Below are 19,843 nucleotides of genomic sequence, written 5' to 3' on the forward strand. Positions count from 1 at the left end.
AATATCTGCCCTGTCATGTTTAGGGTCCAAAAAATTAAAGGCTGTTGTAGTTTCTTCCAACTTTCTCAACACTTCATATAAAGGGCATGAGGCAGCTTTGGTGACTACTGCTCAGAATTACTCTATCCATCTCGCCCAATGGCCATTTTGAGCTTTTGATTCAGATTGCTTAAACCTTTTTGTGTTAAATATTATTCACATAATTGGTAACAATTCCTCTTCTCTGGCCAGAACATCTGACCAGAAGGCTCTAATTCAGGTTGCCACACCTGAACCCATCAGTTAGGATGCTAGGGGTTGCCATTTCTTTATGGAAGCAGCACTTTCATGTACATAGAGTCCAAAAGGCAGGCTTAAGACGGTCTCATTCAAAATACATTTGTCATCAAACCACATACTCAACCATGAATCTACATTAAGCTATTCCTTCTGTTCTTACTCAAGGGGATTACTTCCTGACATGCAAGATCTCACATGCTAATCTGCCACTTTAAAAATACAGCTCTGTCTTTGAGGCAATATATCAAAACTGGAGACGTATTTGCATGTATCATATATAGCCTACTGAAATTTATTCCCAAAAAATAATCTATAAATGTAGACCAAAATAAAGAAGATGCTCTGTCTGTAGTGCCTCAGAAAATTTTTACTGCATAAATAAATGAAGATCAAAAGGAAAGGAAGGAGATTGTCTCTATAACTGGATGCAGGTGAGCAATTCTGCTTGAGTTCCAGTACAAGCTAGCTTCAGCCTAAGAATTTTATTGTTTTGCATGATAATGTGAAACCTAGGCTAACAGACTCAGCTTCTCAGAAAGCATTAAGGTTGCTCTGCAGAAAGCTAACACAACCACATGGCTTTTGGATTGGAATTGGCATGTTGAGTCAGCAAGAGTTTAGCGGGTCAAAACTGTGACTCTTTGCACCTGTGAAATGACCTGACTTCAGGGAGAGAATGGCCTAACTTGAAATAACACTCTTAAGGATGTCCAGATTTAATGTCTTTTTTTCCACATTTATTCATCTAGGTATGGAAATGTGTTCATCACAAGGGCAAATCTTCACATGTAGGAAGGAAATAGTGTATCTTTCAGCTGAGTAATTCTACTTCTCTCTAGATGAATCAATTATAAACAGAGGGGATCGTTCACTATTGGTTTCAGACTAATAGGCTGAAACTGTCAGAGTAATTTCAGAGCACCCTCTGCCATAACTTTCAGAGGTGTTGAACACATCCTTGTAAAGATAGGATAAACAGCTAGCGTAGTTGTTGGTGAGGATTTTTAGTGCATCCACACATAAATAGTGCTTATGAAATGTAGTAGTACAAAGAAAAATCAACATTTACATTCTAGGTGAAAACATTTGCAAATAGTCAGTTCTCAAATCTTGAGAGAATGACCCCTGTATGTGAACTGAGGCACCTGCAAAGGCATAATCTGAACTGTGGAAGAGAAAGGAAAGATTCTAGTTGTAAGGGGACAAAAATACACTGTTTTGACAGTTTTTCCACTATTTTCAGTATTTAACCTCTTTAACTACATTTAGCATCCTTGCTTTCCCTAAGCTCACAGGCTTAAAAAGTTATAATGTACAGATAATATTTCCTAGCAGTATTTCAAAGTTCTAAATTGGTTACTACTTACTTGTCTCTCAGATAATGATGCCCTATTTGTCCAGAAATGTCTTCTATAGCAGAAAGAATGTGATCAAAGGCCTAGGAAAGTGAGAGTGGAATTAATATCTTTACAGAAATGAAAAAGCATAAATAGAAAATAGCTCAATTTATTTCAAGTTCTACCATGTGACTATGGAGAATAATTTCATGGCTGTTATAAACTTTTTCCCCCCATTTACAGAAGTACTAACTACTACAGGCTTTTCTGCAAAGGTCCTGAACTTTCTAACCGGTTCTTCATAAAATCACTTAAGTATTCTTGAATTACAAGGGTCTCAGGGAGAAGGTACTTAAACCTCCATTTTAACATTCAATTTTAAAGCTTTTATGGATTCATTTTATCATCTCCATTTCTGCCCTATTAAGTACATCTGCCACTATTAGTGTAGGTGATTATTTCCATTGAGCAGTTTCCACAGTGATTCTTTTTCAATATTTCAGGAGTTCATAATCCCCTCAGAGTAGAAGTAGGCACCATTCTTATAATATCTAGGGCAAAATTTCATACTGAGTATATTAGCTGGCTGATAGAAATCTGGAGGCTTATAACTCTTGATTCAAACCAAGGCAGCTCCAGGAACAATTTGGCCTTTTTCTGTGTATGGTTATTAACATTTCACTCTGAACATTGGAATGATTACTGCAGAATATACAGGTGCCAGGTTTGGAACAGCAGGGCTGACATTTGGCACTGGTGAGGCTGTATCTCTAGTCCTGTATGCAGTTCTGGGCCCCTCACTTCAGAAAGGACATTGAGGTGTTAGAGTGTGTTCAGAGAAAGGCAACGAAGCTGGAGAAAGGTCTGGAACACAAGTCCTGTGGGGAACAGCTGGGGGATCTGATGTTGTTAAACCTGGAGAAAAGGAGGCTCACTCTCTAGAACTACCTGGCAGGATGTTGTAGGCAGGTGGGTGTTGGCCTCTTCTGCCATGTCTCAAGTGAAAGGACAAGAGGAAATGGTTCTCAGTTGGGCCAGGGAAAGTTCAGATTAGATTTCAGAAAAAAAAGTTTTCCCTGAAACAGTGGTAAGCACTGGAATAAGTTGCCTAGGGAGGTGGTGGAGTCACTGTCTCTGTAAGTGTTCAAGAGTTGTCTGGGTGTGGTACTGGGGGATATGATTTAGGGGTGACTATGGTGGTGATGTGTTGATGGTTGGACAGGATGTTCTTGAAGATCTCTTCCAACCTTGATGATTATGTGATGTCTTATACTCTTCCATCCTTTAACCTATATTTATATTGAAAAGTTATGTTTTCTTTTAATGAATGAAAACTTTATAATGTGGTGTGAAAGTCAATTGGAAGAGTTTGTATTTCAAAATATTCTAAAAGGGCAAAGAAATCCTGGGACATACAATATTCACACTGAATTAAAACTGTTGTCATTAATCTGGAATGTCAGTATATAATTATTCTGTACTGGGCAGCAGAGTATTTTTCTATGTAATATGCAAGCTAAAAAGCCTGCTTTCATGCCTTTCCCAAAAATTAAGTTTTTGAAGAGGAAAAATAAAATTTTTTGGACATGCTTTGCCCTAGCAATCATCAATAATTCTCCTCTTTTAGATGAAGACAAAGAAACATATTCCATCTGCGCTGTTTCCCCAGTACTCACAGCCCCATTGAATTCTCAAGTGAAAGACCAGAACTTTCATTTGAATATCCTCTCACAGGACTCCAATCAAAGAGAAAAACAGCAATGTACAAATAACTTTGGAAATGTTTGAAGGATTTTGCTGTTGAATTTTGATAGGCCACTCCCTTACAAAAAAAGACATTTTCACTAACACTTTTGTTTTCTCTTAAGGTGGTCTGTAAAAATGCAAAAGATACCATTAGTTTTTTTTTAAATATCTTACTCTGCCATGAAGTTTCTCATTCAGTTTTGGTTCTCTGTGTTCAGTTTTCTTCACTTTCAGCCACTGTACCAAAGGTTTGATAGTCAGTCCCTAAGGATTGAAACATGACAATAAATGCTTGGAAGTCCTCTTAGACTTTCCTCCAGCTGGTTAAACAGAAATAAAGCACATTTGTGTTTTATTTGGTGGTTCTCATATTTTCTCAGTTGATTTCTATTCCTTCTAATAGATAAAATAATACAGTACCCTCAGTTCCTATTACAAAGGTTTGAAAAGACAACAGTGGAAAAATATATCATTTATAGGAAAAATATGGTAGTGGAAGAGTAGAAGTGTTTCCTACGCCACTGAATGTGGTATTTTCTCCACAAATCAGGAGTCTGTGAACACAACTAAACTTCCTGTAATACAGTTCAGAAAATATTGTAAGCTGCCATCTACTGACATATTTTCATTTAAATTACTTTTTTTTCATCCAGAAAGTGCTATTTGTTTGGATGTTAAATACTTTCTTGTCCCACTGCTTGCTGCTATTTTTTAAAACAAGGACTGAGACTCAGGTAGATCAGCTTAATGACTGTATCTGCCCATTAAAAGCACTGTTCCCTATAGTTATTCACATGAGGTGAAGGATGTTTAATCAGATATTAACTTGGCACTATTAATACCACACAGCTAAGACTGAACAATTTTTAGCACAGAGGAAATTGTGTTTTGCCCCATGTGGTCCCACATGAAAACATAAAATAGGATCTTTGTTACTAAAATTACAAATTCAATTATGCTTTCAGTTCAGTGAAACAATATGCAACCTTCAGCTGAGAACTGCTTAAGCATTCAGTACATTTGAGGGACTCCTTCTCCTTGCAAGAAGCATGCTGGAGAAGTTAAATTACCTGGAATATAACAGTAAAAAACACAACAATGATAGTTGTGCTGACAAACAGGTTTCTGTCTTTTACTTTATCCCCATCCAGAAGTGCAACAAGAGCAAAAGCAACTGCTCCTCGTAGCCCACCGTAGGACATCACCACCTGGTCTATTATCTCCAGCTGGACAGTTCTGTAGCGGTTAAGAATCCATGTCTGTATGATGACACCTGTAACACACGAATGTCAGTATGTCTAGAAATATCCTTATGGAACGTGGCTTTGAGTAACAGAAATGGTGCCACCAGACTTCCTTTATAACAATCTTCACCATCACCTTCCCCCCCGCCCCCTCTTATCACTGTGTTGCCCACTTGGTGCCTTCTCATTACATCAAGCTGAAGGAATTAGGTGAAGCTGCTTCTGTGAACCAGCAGCTCTTCTGAGAGTGCTGCCCTCTGGCACAGGCACTCCAGGGAAAGTTCTGCCATGTGCTGACCTTGGAAATTCTTTAAGAAATAACAGGTTTTCTGGTACTGTAACCAGTGATATGCAGAGGGTCACTTAACAGAAACAGGTTAAACCAGCACTGATTTAGGGAGTAAGTGTGGTACCTTTTTGCAAATCACTGAAAATTATGTGTAAGTCATTGTCTTATGGAGGGTTGTTTAGTTATGCTAACACTGTCTCCAGGCCTACAGGTAAGATGCTGCCTGCTGCAGGAGACCTAAGGCTCTAGCTGTCTCAATGTATCCTAGAACTCCCTCCATGCAGAGGAAAAACAGCTTTCACCACTCCTGTAACGACATGGCATGTGTGTCCCACTGCAGTAGGCCAGGGCTGTTAACCAGTGCAAAACAGATTCCTCTGTTTTTAAAGAACTTTGAACTTGCACCAAGAGAAGTGTCTTGTAACTGTAAGAAGGGCCTCTGGGGGAGGGGACCTTGGAAATGCTACCAATCTGACTCCTCCACAGAATGAGAACTGCAATTATGTAATGCCTAATATCATCAAGTATTTAGTAATTTGTCAATGTCTAAGATCAATTACTTTAGTGGGTGCTTATTGTTATTGCTGAATATTTACTATTTACTTATTGATTACAGGATTGTTAACCACTCATTTGAGGAATATAAAAAGTGTCAAAGACAAGACACTTTTAAAACACCTCAGGTGCATTTGCAGTTACTGAGAGGCAGCTAAATTAACAATGCTTGCAGAATATTTAGAAAAAGAGGGCAAGGAGCTAGGCACTTCATTCAGCTTAGGAGCTTCTAGACAGAATAAGAACACAGAATCTAGGAAAACTGTCATCTAGGTAGATGTGTGACCTGTCATTTGAATTTAAGTCAAGACAAACAGGCAAATAAGCTGGTTTAACTTATTCCCAGGCATAAGTACATACATGAAATTGCCATGTGTGTTACTCTCTACAAGTACTTCATTCTACACCTTTTTTGCAATTTTAGCAAAACTACAGCAGAACTATGTAGCTGGGCATATCATCACTGGCATTTTGAAGTATTTGCAAATTTATATAAACCCAGTAAATTGACAGTAGGTAATCCCTACCTGCCACAGCCTTATTTACTCAGTTTTTCATCAGTCGCTGAGAATTATTTCGTAAGCCAGAGAACCTGCAGTGTGATTATGTATGGTCTGATATCATTGTGTGCCATAACCTGAAGTCAGCTGTAACATTAGCTTAAGACAATCTCTTTAGTGCCAAATTGAAAGAGTTGAAGGAAAGATATGGCTGACAAGAGTCACATCTTTTGTTAGGCTGCAAGTTAAAGAACAAAGTCCATGTTACTGGGAGATTTTGCCAATACCATTTGCTGGGTCAGCAAAGGTTAGCCACTGCATGATTCATGTTAACTGCTGGGCTACTCATATCTTCACACATCATCAAAAATGACATCCTGCTATATTTTCAGCATATGACAGAACTTACTGTAGAGCTTACTCTACAACTCTAACCCAAATCCAGCAATAAATTCAACTAAAATAAATTGAATGTTTCAAACGGAATAAACATAGAACTCCAAATATTTTTGGTGAGAGGGCTAAAGAATATGTGATTGCATCAACAGTACAATGCAAGGACAGGAAGGTCACTCTCTTACCAATAACTCTATATACAGAGATGAAGACCAGAGTCAACAGAATAAAAGCTGTATTCCAAGTCCAGATATTTGGATCCACAGCTGAAATACCCAGGAACATGAAGATAATAGTTTCTGCTCCACTGGCTAGCATTTTCATAGTATATTTTACAGTTGTAGAAGACTGTTCAGATATGTTAGCCTTGACATATTTCTGACAGCAAATGCCACAGAAAGTTATCCTAGAAAAAGAAGCAATTGTTCAGAAAATATGTGTTGCAACATTTAATATTATTTCCATCTGTCTGTCACATAGTGATAAAAATCCACTATTAATTCCTAAGAAAAGATACATTCATGAGCATTTGTGGAGTCTACCCTTGGTAAAAAGCATATCTCAAACATACATGCTGATGTGACCTCAAGTGGCCTGAAGACAGCATTTCATTAGAACATAACAGACTGTAATTCTCTTTTGATTACCATACTGCTTTCAATGCAAATTTTTGAACCTTGTTTACATTAGTCATAAACTAATGATTTGTTTGCAAAAAGATTTTCAGAACTTGAATACACTTACTACTTACATCTACAAACATGACAAGCAAAACTGAGAAGAAAGGTTTGCTGGGAATCAATGGAGACTAAGAGAAGAAAGACCACAGAGGTACTCAAGCCAAAACAGGCAACATTTAGGCAAACCCTAATGGTCAACCAAGACAGAGAGAGAACAGAGAATAGTGACATTCACATAGTCCCTTAGAAAAATATTGCTTCAGTTTCAAGTTATAGGGAAAGATGTCATAACAAATGGACAACGGTTAAGTTTGCAGTATTATTAATAACAGAGGAAAGAGTCATGTCTGTATTTTGTGAAGGAGTCCTCATGTTGCTCAGCAGGTACTGGAAAACTTGCATTCCTTTTCAAGGCTGAATGACAGGATTGGCAAACTATAATCTAATGCAGTGTGAACATAGTATTATCCAGCATAAACTTAATGAGTCCCATATAATATTATATATGTATATATACTCATATAAAATATATTATACACTTTTAATGTATATAGATATAGATATATAGATATATAGATATATAGATATATAGATATATAGATATATAGATATATAGATATATAGATATAATATAGAGTTGTCCCATATAATTTAGGTTTTCCTTTCAATGTTTTTAAAAACCATATTCCCTTCTCATCTGCTTTGTAGGCAGTAGTAAAAGGAGACTTACGCTAAGATCGCAGAAAGAGAAAGCATCTCTGCTGTGAGGTAGGACAAGTAGGAAATGATAAACACAAATCCAGGTTCAATGATCCTCACGTGCTTGGTGAAACGACTGACCAATGAGAGCAGGAATGCAAAGAAAATGCCAACCAGTGTCCCACCAAGACTCACCACGAAGAATGACACTGAAAAACAAAACACCTAACACAACTTAAACCATAGAAATATAATTGTTTGAACTAGTTCTCTTCCAGAGAAAGGACAGCAAATGGCCAGTAAATCACAGAAAAATTTGGAGGATATGTCAAATTCATTTCTGTAGAAAAACAAGGCTACTTCTTAAGTAAAGAAGTTAAGCCTCACCGTTTTACTTTTATTCAAAACCACTGCATTTCTTTGTACTATTTTTTCCCATGTTCTGTAAATAAATGCTTTTTACAAAAGCATATTATAGAACATGACAAAGTCACTATTAAAACATTTATTCATAAGATAATTTAGTTTCATGCAATGCTTATAATGGGAAATAGTGGCTAAATTTTCAGGCAAAATTTCTTGATAGCTACTGGCAAACATTGCTTGATGGTGATCAGTGATAAGGAGTGGCAGTGCCTGTATGCAATCTCGATTTTCCTGGAATGCAGGGAGACCATAGGCTGAAATTAAGGAAATGCTATTAAATACAAAGAAAATATATATAGCTGTCAGGTTTGGTGTTCTCAACAAATGAACTCCACATCTGTTGAGTGTCCTCAGAAGAAAACAGATCTGATTAAGTTTCCCAAATATTCAGAAATATTTATTTATTTATTTTCTTAAGACATTTGCCTATGCCATACGAGTGTGTGAATATGAGTAATAATGGAAAGGGCTGAAAAACAACAGTTGCCAATAGCATAATAATAATGTTTTGTTTAAAATATTGCATATATACACCAATTCTGTGATACAGAATTAATTTCTACCCACCTATGCCTTTGAGACATTCAATCCCTGTCACATTCGTTGCACCTATCGCAACAAAAGAGTCAAACACATTGTACAGCACCTGGAAAGAAAAGTAGACTAATTTAATAATTGCTCCTGAATTGAGTCTATTAAAATAATCTCCTTAGGGACCTCAACATTATGAAGTCTGAAATTGTGTTTGACTGAGGGAAATTCTATCTGGAGGGAGAATTTTACATTTTCTCAAAATAAAAGAAATGCAGCGGGCCAAGAAGAAACAAAAATTTAAAAAAAGAACACTTCACAACAATACATTTCTCTCTTCAATATGTCACCTATGAAGCATTGTTACATATATTTGTGTTTTCTAAAACACTTCTTGCTGTAAAATCCAAGTATTTGAAAGATTCATTTACTCACATGTATAAGATAAATAAGATACTTAATAAGACAGTAATAAGATGCTAATAATAAGATACTGAATTATGTTGAATATATATAAGTTGAACATAAGAGAGAATATAATAATTGTGCTAAAACTTTTAAAATAATTGATTAGCAGTGATTGAGCTGAAAGTAATGAATTTATCTGATCCATCACCTTATCCTTATATGAGTATAATTTTTGAGACATGCCAGTTTAATCTGCTCTTAGTTCCTCCAGTGGTGAATGAGGCTTTCTCAGCTTTCCTTGTTGCAGCTAAACTTGATAATTCTTATTGTATTCATGTAGTCATGGTATACAGGCTACTTTTTTTCTGTAACAGTAGTCTTTTACATATTTATGTCTAAAGAATGCTATACCATCCACTTTCTTCTGTCTTCCAGTCTTCCCTTTTTCAAGGTAGTAACTCCACTGTTTAAAATTTCCTCATAGGCTGTGCTTTGTAGCTCTGGATCATACTTGCTCTTCTGTTTTTTCATCAATGAACAATCAAACTTTCTTTTATTTGTAGACTGTTTGTGCTAATTTCACAGTAACAAAATCTCCTTTTCTTCTGAAAGCCAGTGATGTTGATACTTGAGCTCATCAGAGGTTTATTTTAATTCTGGCATTACCTCAGAAGTACTAAGGATACCAATATCCAAGGGCAATTAGGTTTCTCTGGAAGCAATACTGTCATTTTCAAACTCATGTGAACAGTTAGGCTGCTGTCAATGACTTTAGAGTGCTTTGCTTCCTTGGCTGCAAAAAGTTAAGTCATTGAGCCTCATGAACATGTCTTACCCTCCCTTGAAGATAGGCAGGAGCAGGAATAGGAAATGATCCAAAAGTGAACTGAAGCTGTACAGAATCTTGTTTGCATAGCATCTTTCTGCCTTAGGATTTCCTGGTCCCTGACCACTAGCACTGCATTACAAAAATATTGACAATTTTATTTGGGAAAAAAAAAAGTGTGAAAAGAAAAGGTGTTTCAATCAAAATATCAGTAGAAATCTGGGATTATTTTACGTCTATTACAGGCTTTCTAAATTTAAAAAATGTTTGCAAAAAAAACCCCAGAAACTTTCTAAAATATCACACAATTTTTTTCCAAACTACCTCTTTGTTATATACCTGTTTGATAAACATCTGATCAAAGTAAAACTAAGGGAGCAGGCATAAACACTTTGAAGAGTATTCTCTTTCTCTCTTTCTCTCACTGGCTAAGGTATGCATATAAATTATGAACATAATACAGATATGGAGAAAAATGTATGTGCATTAAAAAATAACAGCAAAGGAAGGCTTAAAACCCCTGGAACTGATTTCATTAAGTCATGAAAGCCCTACTTAAACAGCAAAGGCATATTGAACATGCACCCCTGAAACTTCATTTGAAGTGTCCAATTCAGGACTGTGTGTTTTATGTCACTTACCAGCTCCAAATAGCTTTCAAGCTCAAAAATCTAATGTTTGTAAGCAAGAGAGAAAACACCATGAGATGCGCTACAGTAGCCCATGAGTAGATATACACAGAGAGTACAATGTTTCTTTAAAGGGAAAAATGCGCTTCAGAAGAAATCCCCTTGAGTTAGGTTGACTTTGGGATATATAATTTACTTACCACAGTTACAGCATCATTCAGAAGGGATTCTCCAAAAACAATGATGAATAGAACTTCATTGACGTGGACTTCTTCAAACACTGCCAGAACAGCTACAGGATCCACAGCAGCAATTAAGCTGCCAAAGAGGAGGAAGTCCAGCAGCCCAGAGTGCAGTTCACCTTCAAAAACAAAGCAAACAAATTATAAGCAGAATAATCTCTGTATTAGCAATAGTACTGACAGACTGGGATATTACAGATAATGCCAAATACTGGAAAAGAGAGATGCCAAGGTATCAACTGGAAAGCGTGTTACAGCGACTACTTAAAAAGTTCTGCACTGAGTCATATTGTATCCTACAAGTTTTGTTGGATTCAACATTGGCCCCTGTGGATCAAAGTTACTTCTGGGAGCAGAAGCAATACTGGCCTGTTCTTGTGACCAGACAGTTCCAGATCTAAACTGGCTTTCTATTTGTGTGTTGCATGGTTTGTCTAATTTGACTAAATTATCCGAGGATAACTAAGAACTCACAAGATGTTAAGAGGGCCATACCAGCACTTCGGAAGTAAATATTCCAAAATATTTCATGTCACAGGTAAAATTTGACTTTTGGTCACTAAGAACCGCTACAGTGGTGTTTAACTGCACTCAGTACAACTGAATACCCATAGTGGCCTCCTTACTCACTGACAGGTGTGGTTAAGCTCCTTGTTTCCAAATTAGGATTCATGAGGCTGTTAAATTGTCTGCAAGTGGACCATAAAAATAGATGAAGGACCAAAAGGTACCTCAACATGTTTGTGTTGCAGCCCCTAAGGAATTTTGGCAATGATTTCAAAAGTTTTGAAGCTACAAAACTCTGGTGACAGTGTAATTCGGTATTTTTTTAAACTTACTTTTAGTTATTAAGGTTATTTTGTTCAGTTATACAAACAGACCAAGACAAGCATTCACTGTCATTTTAAAAGTAGCAGAAAAAGAAAAGAAGCATAGCCACAAAAAATGCTTTGCTCAGCTCCCTAAATACCTAGCAAAATCTACACTCTTCATGAAATCAAAGTCGTAACACAGTCATTTTTTTCTAAGGAAAAGATTTCTGAGCAGTGAAATTCCCTTTGTGTTTATTAATGGATGGAGGAAGCAAGGTTCATTAAGAAGTGATGTTGCCAAAAATTATATGAGGAAGAGCAAAGAAGGAACAGGTTGAGAATTCATTCATTATAACACAATGCAGAAGCCCATGCCCACAATTTTCAGGCATGATTTCTATAGGTAAAGAAGAAATTCAACTATTTAAATGGTTTTGAAGCATGAGTCAGACAATGACAGTCAGTAGCCATAGCCACAGCCACAGGATCAGTAGTGCCTGTAAGGTACTTCAAGAACAGCATGGCCACCCCTCTAGAAAGAACTCTGAAAGGTAATTTTTCAAATTCAAAATGGTTTGTGCTTAGAATGTAATTGAAACGGAAACCAGATTCCAAATAGTTTTGAAACAAAATGGCATAGGCTTATTTACTCAAGAAAAGGATACTTACATGGGCAGTCAGAGACAGGAGTAGACAACACCCTGTTATATGTGACAATGCCCAGTACTCTGGTGGAGCTGCAGATGTATATATTCTCTTAGCTACAATCTGCCAATCAGAATATCTACAAGGTTTCCATACAGTTTGTAGGGGGTATGGCCCTGAAAACAGAAATTCATAGCTTGCACAGATGTATTTTTCAAGAAGATAAATAGTCTTGTTCACACTTGGACCTATGGGGCTGTGAACAAGAACTGAGCCTATCAGTTTTAGTGTGTGAGTGGGATTGAGGCAGTGACCTTAAGTCTGTGCCAAAAATTCTGAGAACAGCCTTGAACCTAAATCTAAGCAATGGTTCCACCAAATGTTGTCCTTCTCAGGCAGGCCTAAGGAAGGAACAAGACCAATGACAATAACTATCAATTATCATGATATAATAGAACATAAGATTTGAAAATAAATTGGCTCACTGAGATTGCTTATCTTTTTTATGTGTTACCAATTATAATAATTGGTACATTCTTTGAAGACTTGCAAATCTAGTAAGGAAATATTTATGGGGAGATTAGGACACATCTATTATTCCTACAAAGCACTGTCAAGACGCCTGGAGTTTCTAAATCAGACTTTCATTTAGAGTAATAACAGCATTGATTTTCAATTGGAACACAACCATGGCTTCCTCCAGCTCATCAGTGACACCTGACCAAGGTAAGTTCACTGGGCCCAGTTTAAGACTTTTAGACACACTCAGCATGTTGCAGCTATCACCTAGATTGTGTCGGAAAAACTATTCTAAGCACTAGTTACAACCACAATACTGCAAGTGTTAGTTCTCCCATGAACAGTGAACAGTTCACTGCAATCAGCAGTTACATAATTCTTCCTATTCAGTGGAAGCAGACTGATGGTTAACAGGTTAATGTGCTAGTCTTTTTATTTCAGTTCTAAAGAAGGATTTCTTCATTACCACTTTCTCCATTTTCCTTCTGCAAATTATTATATCTCAAGGGTATTGAATGCCAACAAAGAGCTGCTTTTATGTTTATTTATGTGGGAAATCTATGCAATCCAATTTGGATTATGCATTCTTATATTGATGGACAGTACTACAAGCTAACTGAATGGCAAAGCTAGAAGTCATTTGGTTTTAGTTCCTCTTAGTCTGAGTGGATTTACATTTCTACATTTTAATGATATTACTTTTATCATTATTCACTTCAATTGCAGAACAAGTGGAATAGAAATAAATATACGCCATGGAGCTTCAACCAGAAGGTACTATGAACTCTTCTAGAAACTGAGCAACGCAACATTCTCCTATCTTCAGCAAGTAACAACAGCAAGGTTTTTCACAGTGTGGTGGTTAGATCTTGTTGACCTCTTTGAGGTCAACACAATAGATTTAGTGGATTAGTAAGTCTGTGCCATGTAGGTATTTTAGACTCCTACTTAGCTTTGCTGGAGAATGACATAGTTTGAATCAGGGGCAGCCTTATCTGGCCTTTTTCACAGCTGGAATTAGAACTCTAGTAGGTCTTCATGGAAAAGACAGGTCCCCACAGTACACAAATAATGCTCTTTATAAACATTGAAGTTTGCCAGACACATCAGTTTATTGTTCGCCTTTATTAACATCCCCAAATTTCTCTTGTAGAGCTTTAGCTATGACCTGTGGTAGGGGCTGATTGTCCTGTGTAGCTGTAAGCTCAGAGTTCTAGTACACATTGTCACTAAAAGATTTGCATACTGATGAAGCAGAACATATAAACATCAAACCCAGTTTTGCAGCTAGTCATGAGTTGTTTACAGACTGGGAGGAGAAGAATAATTTAAGTGAATTTTTCTCCTAAAATAATGTTTTTTTTGGAAAACAGTCAACTTTTCTATTTCACATGTTGTAAGGAAATCAATCCTTTCCCTTTAATGACTTATAGCAACATATTTTTAAAGTAATTATCATACATTATATTTCTGAGAACAAGTTTTTAAGAAAATATTTTTGGTCATATTTTTAAATTGGTCCAAGCATCTTGGATATTTAAATAAAGAAATCCTTTTCCAATCTGCAGTAGAAATATCCCTGTCATATATTTTCTTTCTGAACACCTGATTTTAATTATAAATGTGATATTGTGGATGAAATATATTGCTTAAAGCACAGTAAACCTCTTATCTATCTAAAATTGTCAAAGACTTTTGCATCTGAGCCGTCACCTTTGTATCTTCCTAAGAAAATATTACTGTTTCTAAAATAAGACTTAGAACAAGGTAAATATCTAAAATGTATCCACCATAGCTGTCTATATTACAAACTGCAATTATATAACGTGAGTCTTAAATGAAAGTGGTGATTAAGTACTGCTGGTCTGTGCCTCTTCTAGCAGACCTGTGCTCTTACATCACACTGTAATTAAGACAAAGTGTGTCTTAGAATCATAGAATGGTTTGTGCTGGATGGGACTTCTTACAACGTCCAGTACCACTACCTGGGATACCTTCTGCTAGACCAGGTTGCTCAGAGCCCCATCCAACCTGGCCTTGAACACTGCCAGGGATGGGCCATCCACAGCTCCTCTGGGGAAAGCACTAGCAATATGAAACCCTCACTTTTTGGATTTGTGGTCTAGAAAATTGTGTTTCAGCTACCCTTTCAAGCCCCTTTGGATTGCTCCCATTAAAATGGCTTCCTTTTTTTCTTTTTTTTTTTTTTTTTTTTTTTTTTTTAGTAAGACATCTGCTACTTCATTTTATAAAACCTCTAAATCTTCAGTTACAATTTCCAGACTCAAAAAATGCAAACGAGATATGTAGATGGGTCATGCATATATACCCACTTAGTAGCCACTTAATATTAGATAACACTTATTATATATAACTCTTAATTGCATTAATAACATTAAATACAGTAATAACATCTATTATTAAATAGCAGTAAAATAACACATAATACTAAAGCTGACTTCAGGAAGACACTTTCATTTCAGAGTAACTTATAAGGTTTCTATCACAGCAGAAAGAAACAAGCCCTTTAGTGTGTGTTTTTGTCCAGATGTCCATTAGCAGAAAGAATCCTGAGTTTTATCCTGGGCGTGTGTGCACACATTTAGAGCAGGACAATATAAGAGACATGTATTCAAGTAGCTTTTATACTTTCCTTAGGGAAGATTTTTCCCTAAGGAAAAGATCATTCTTAAATTTGATAAAAATACTACAAACTGCTGCCATTAAAATTGAATTTTTCTGCTGGAAAGTGTTGTTACATTGTAACTTATCACCCATCTAACAGTATATACAGTGGCATTCATAATTGTGTCTTCACAGATCAAACTTACCCATTATTCCTGTCAGATAGACACCATAGAGGGATAAACCAGTTGTGGCAGCATTCCATACTGTCCCAATGACAGCATACAAAAGGATGGAGCCAAGATTTCCAAAGAACAATCTATTTGGCATAAAATACCCAGCATCCAAAACAATGGGGGGCAGCAAATAGAAGAAAAATACGGTTGGTGTCAGGGAGAAGGAGGCAAGGTGATCTGCTGCCCATACAATGCCACCGAGGAAAAGACCAAGGACAATCAGCAGAGCACTTTCTGGTACCACCCGAGTGACTTTGTGGGACAAGTGGAAAACTGCAAGGAAACACAAAAACAGTGAGTCAAAAATTAAATGGAGAAACAATTTGAGCAATGACTGTTGTTTGCTGGCAATTTTGACTCCACACAAATTTTTGCTTTCATTTTGATTAGACCCAAAAGCGTACGTGGAATGTTTGGGATACAGACACTTATAGAATAAAAAAAACCAGAGTTGATCTTCAGATTTTATCCAGCATATTTTAACTTATCTGAAGCCAATATTCCATCACATTTATATCCTTCATTGCATTATCTTCTCTTAACAAGATCTGTTTAGGGAAAGATGATGTTCTGTGCAAAGCAGTAAGTGCAAGGCTGAAAAGCAATGGAGAAGTCCTGGAAATGGATGACATTATGGTTTATTTCTGTAACTAAAAATACACACCCAAAATCCTAATTATTGTCTTTAAAAAATGATCTGTTTATTAACAGGCTTATTGGAAGATATGATAAGGATGCTGAAAGAACTAGTTTCAAGACAACTCTTTTTAAATGTATAAATATTCTGATAATGTAGCCTGCAGCAGAAAAAGAATGAAGCTTAAATCATGGGAGATCCCTTTTGGGCCTTTTCTTTAAGACATCCCTAATAATGATTTCGCATAATTCAGAGGCTTTCTGAAAGAAATGAGTCTTTGTGGGGAATGATTCTGCAGTAGGCTGCTTTCTTTTGTATAAGGTGTCACAAAGTTTGTATGTTATGATAGTACGTAAAATCTGTTAATAACGACAAACTGTATATGATATTTATCACAGCAAAACGTGTAACAGAATGGTGTGGTCAAATTATTAAACTAGCCAATAATTAGAAGTAGGGAAAATTACTGAGTTCTATGAGCAAATCTAAAGAGACAGAGAGATGGCATGACCAGACAGAAAAAAACAAGACTGTTCAAGGTGACAGAAACACAACTAAGACTGCAAATACATGTGGCAACATATGCATTTGATAGGTATCAGATAAAAGAAATTATAGTGCATTTGATAGGTATCAGATAAAAGAAAATAAAAAAGCAGAGAGAAGAACAGAGAAGTCAAGTCTACAAAGATAGATAGGAGGAAGAGAAGTCAAGTCTACATAAAATAGGAGGAACAGGCAGAAGTGTTTGATAAAAAGTAAGGATGGGTGATTTCATTGACTTTCTTGGGATTTCTGTAAGCTTGTCCTTCAGTTTATCCTAAGTAATGATGTGTCCCAGATGGCCTGAACACTGGTACTTTGTGAAACTGACCCAATAAATGTGGCTTTACTTACATAGCTTTGTGTTGAAAATGAGTTACACTTCAGAAAGAAAATTTTAGTAAAAGCCACTAAGTTTCTCCTGGTTTGAACAATAGCTGTGTTGAAGCTGTTACAATGCTAACGCAATTTAGCTAAGAACTAGCTTGGACAAAAATCCATCATTATGAATTCCAGACTATTAAGCCATAGTGGAAGAATCTTTCCAATGACCATGCAGAGATCTAGGCCAGGTTGCTTTACTGAAAGACCATTGTTTTTCTTCCCATCCAAGTATTGTTCCTTGTCAAACATTTACTAGTTACCTTTTAGGGTGTTTTAAGGGCCCCAGTCCTGAGCTATCAGCTTTTGCCTTGGCTGCATCTACACAGGCACCATCATCATTACAGCAGCCCCACAATAATGTGCTTACTTAAGCTATAGAACCTTCATGGTCTCATCAGAATAGAAAACATAAAAGTGACCACAGCATCCCTAAGCCAATAATGAGCGTGAATGTAGATGCTCCTGAGAGTTTGCAGTCAAGACTTGAAAACATGTTGGAACACAGCTAAAAAGTGGGCTTAATACAAAAGCAATCAGACACAAAACCAAACTGCATTCAGTGAAGCTGACTAAACCATGCCAGCTTTCTAAGTCATCAGTGTCATGTAATGAAGAGATGAATGACACTTCACAGAAACAAACACCCTGGTTTTTCTGTTAAGTTTCCTCTCTTTGTTATAAAATCCCATGGGCTTGCATTAAAAAAGAAGAGAGAGGAAATTAAATGAAGAAAAGTAAACTAGCTACTATTCCATGTGTACAAATTGTGGCATTAGCTTCTCAGAAGTCCTTCCTACTAGTCATTCTTGATTCCTTGAATTTCCAGTCAGTGAATTATCAACTAATTTATCACCTCACAGAGAGGGGATTATCTCCTTATCCCTGAAAATGAATGTTGCTGAGCTAGTCTTACTAACCAAAGTCTGTTTTTCCTAATCTTATGTTAGCAGATAAGCCATGACTACAAGAAGTTAAAGTTAAAATTTTAAAATGAACCTGCAAAGACTTTTCAAAACTAGGCATTTGGGAAAAAAAAAAACAATGTCCAGCTAAAATTTCATATTCTGTAGAATTCTCCCCTTTTCAACCAAAACCAGTTTTGAATTCTGGGAAGCTAATCTGATTTTGGTTATAACATTGTCTCCTCCTAAAAGTTGCATTTTCCCAGTGAATCAGCTCTGTCTGGTCCCCTTTAACACCAACCCACTGATTATCTGTGCCAGATTTTAATACTATCAGCAATAAATTCTTCTACTCTATTGGTTTAAGGATGCAGGCCATGGACAGGAAAGATATTGCATGAATGGGGTCTAGAGAAGTCTCTTTTCATTTTTGTATTTGGCCCACGCAAAATCTGAAAACCAGACCGTATTTGTTTTAAGATAACTGCCTAGCTAACTCTTCAGGCAGAAAGCATGCTATATGATTAACAGAAATATGTCTATAAGCATAGAAATAAGTAAAAGGAAAATACCACAGCTGATGAAATTGAATAAAATAGCTTTGGACTGAAATGCAATTGGAACTTAGATTAATGTTTGAGCTCATATTTGCACCTACACAGATTGATTTTTTTTTTCTGGCTATGTGTATAAAATATATTTAATCAAGATTGTACATTATGAGTAGTTATTACATTTGTGGAATTTGATAGAGATAGGTTACTTCCAAATTCAATCCTTAATGTTTATTTTTGTAATTCATTATTCTGAAGCAATGTCTCTGATATGTTCTGAGAGTATTACAAACTCACACAATGATAGCACTTCCATAAAATTTGTCTTTACTTGTCTAAAAGAGATCCAAAAACTATCCCACAAAATTAGTTGTGTCTCCATGACAAAGTGTAACTGGAAGATTTAATTACACCTAAATGTAGCATGAGTGTTTCACCTGACTGAGGAGCAAAATACAGTCCAGCAAGGTTTGTAAACTCCTAATGGACAAAGAGTTTAGTTTGATTCTGATGTGAAAGAAATTTCAACTATCAGGAAGGAGGATATCATGCAGTGCTACTCAGATAAATTACTCTGTTACAGACCCAGAAATGAAATTGTCTACTTTCACCTCTGTTAATAAAGAAAAATACATTAATATATTTTAATGAGGAGAGGAAAAGTCTAAAAGGAAGAAGACCTGTAGATAGTTCATGGCATGGAAGAAATAACTGTGCACAGGGCAATTTTGTGATCTATAAATTTTTACATTTAACATTTAGCATTTGGAATTCTTCTACCTAAGTCTAGATACAATATTAAAGAAAAAGTTAAACATCTGTCTCCCTTCTAGTACATGCTATACCTGGTTTGAAAGTGGGTTGGACTGGCTACAGGGTAAAGTGTGTTTAAATTCAAGCTGAGCAACACCAAATTAGAAGCTTTCTACAAATTAAGAAACAGTTGCACAGTATAAACATCCTGTGATTTTTTTCAGGTGCTTCCTTTGAGATCTAGGGAAAGGGCCTGTGGTATTTAAACTATCTGATGAGCAAGACAAAACAAATTAGCAATCTATGATGTGGTGGCTGGAAACACTTTATTTTGACTCAAAGAATGAAACATACTTTAAGAAGTAAATTGGGATTGATGGCCTTTTATAAATGCAGTAACTTAGATTAAATCTTTCTGTGGAATTTACAGCATTCAATGAAGTATC

At 36.3% G+C, this 19,843-nt stretch overlaps 1 protein-coding gene across 1 annotated transcript in view; it reads right to left on the minus strand.

Annotated features, from left to right (window-relative positions):
- The window catches only part of SLC9A3 (solute carrier family 9 member A3), a 50,339-nt gene that overhangs the window by 9,806 nt on the left and 20,690 nt on the right, over nt 1–19,843 (minus strand). The window contains exons 2-9 of the mRNA XM_053949416.1: nt 15,595–15,897; nt 10,746–10,906; nt 8,719–8,797; nt 7,757–7,934; nt 6,532–6,752; nt 4,433–4,635; nt 3,537–3,626; nt 1,647–1,717 (exon numbers count right to left, since the gene is read on the minus strand). Coding sequence (XP_053805391.1) covers nt 1,647–1,717; nt 3,537–3,626; nt 4,433–4,635; nt 6,532–6,752; nt 7,757–7,934; nt 8,719–8,797; nt 10,746–10,906; nt 15,595–15,897 — 1,306 coding nt within the window. The remainder of the gene's footprint in view (nt 1–1,646; nt 1,718–3,536; nt 3,627–4,432; nt 4,636–6,531; nt 6,753–7,756; nt 7,935–8,718; nt 8,798–10,745; nt 10,907–15,594; nt 15,898–19,843) is intronic.

Source organism: Vidua chalybeata, chromosome 1 (assembly GCF_026979565.1).
Source record: "Vidua chalybeata isolate OUT-0048 chromosome 1, bVidCha1 merged haplotype, whole genome shotgun sequence".
NCBI classification, from domain to species: Eukaryota; Metazoa; Chordata; class Aves; order Passeriformes; family Viduidae; genus Vidua; species Vidua chalybeata.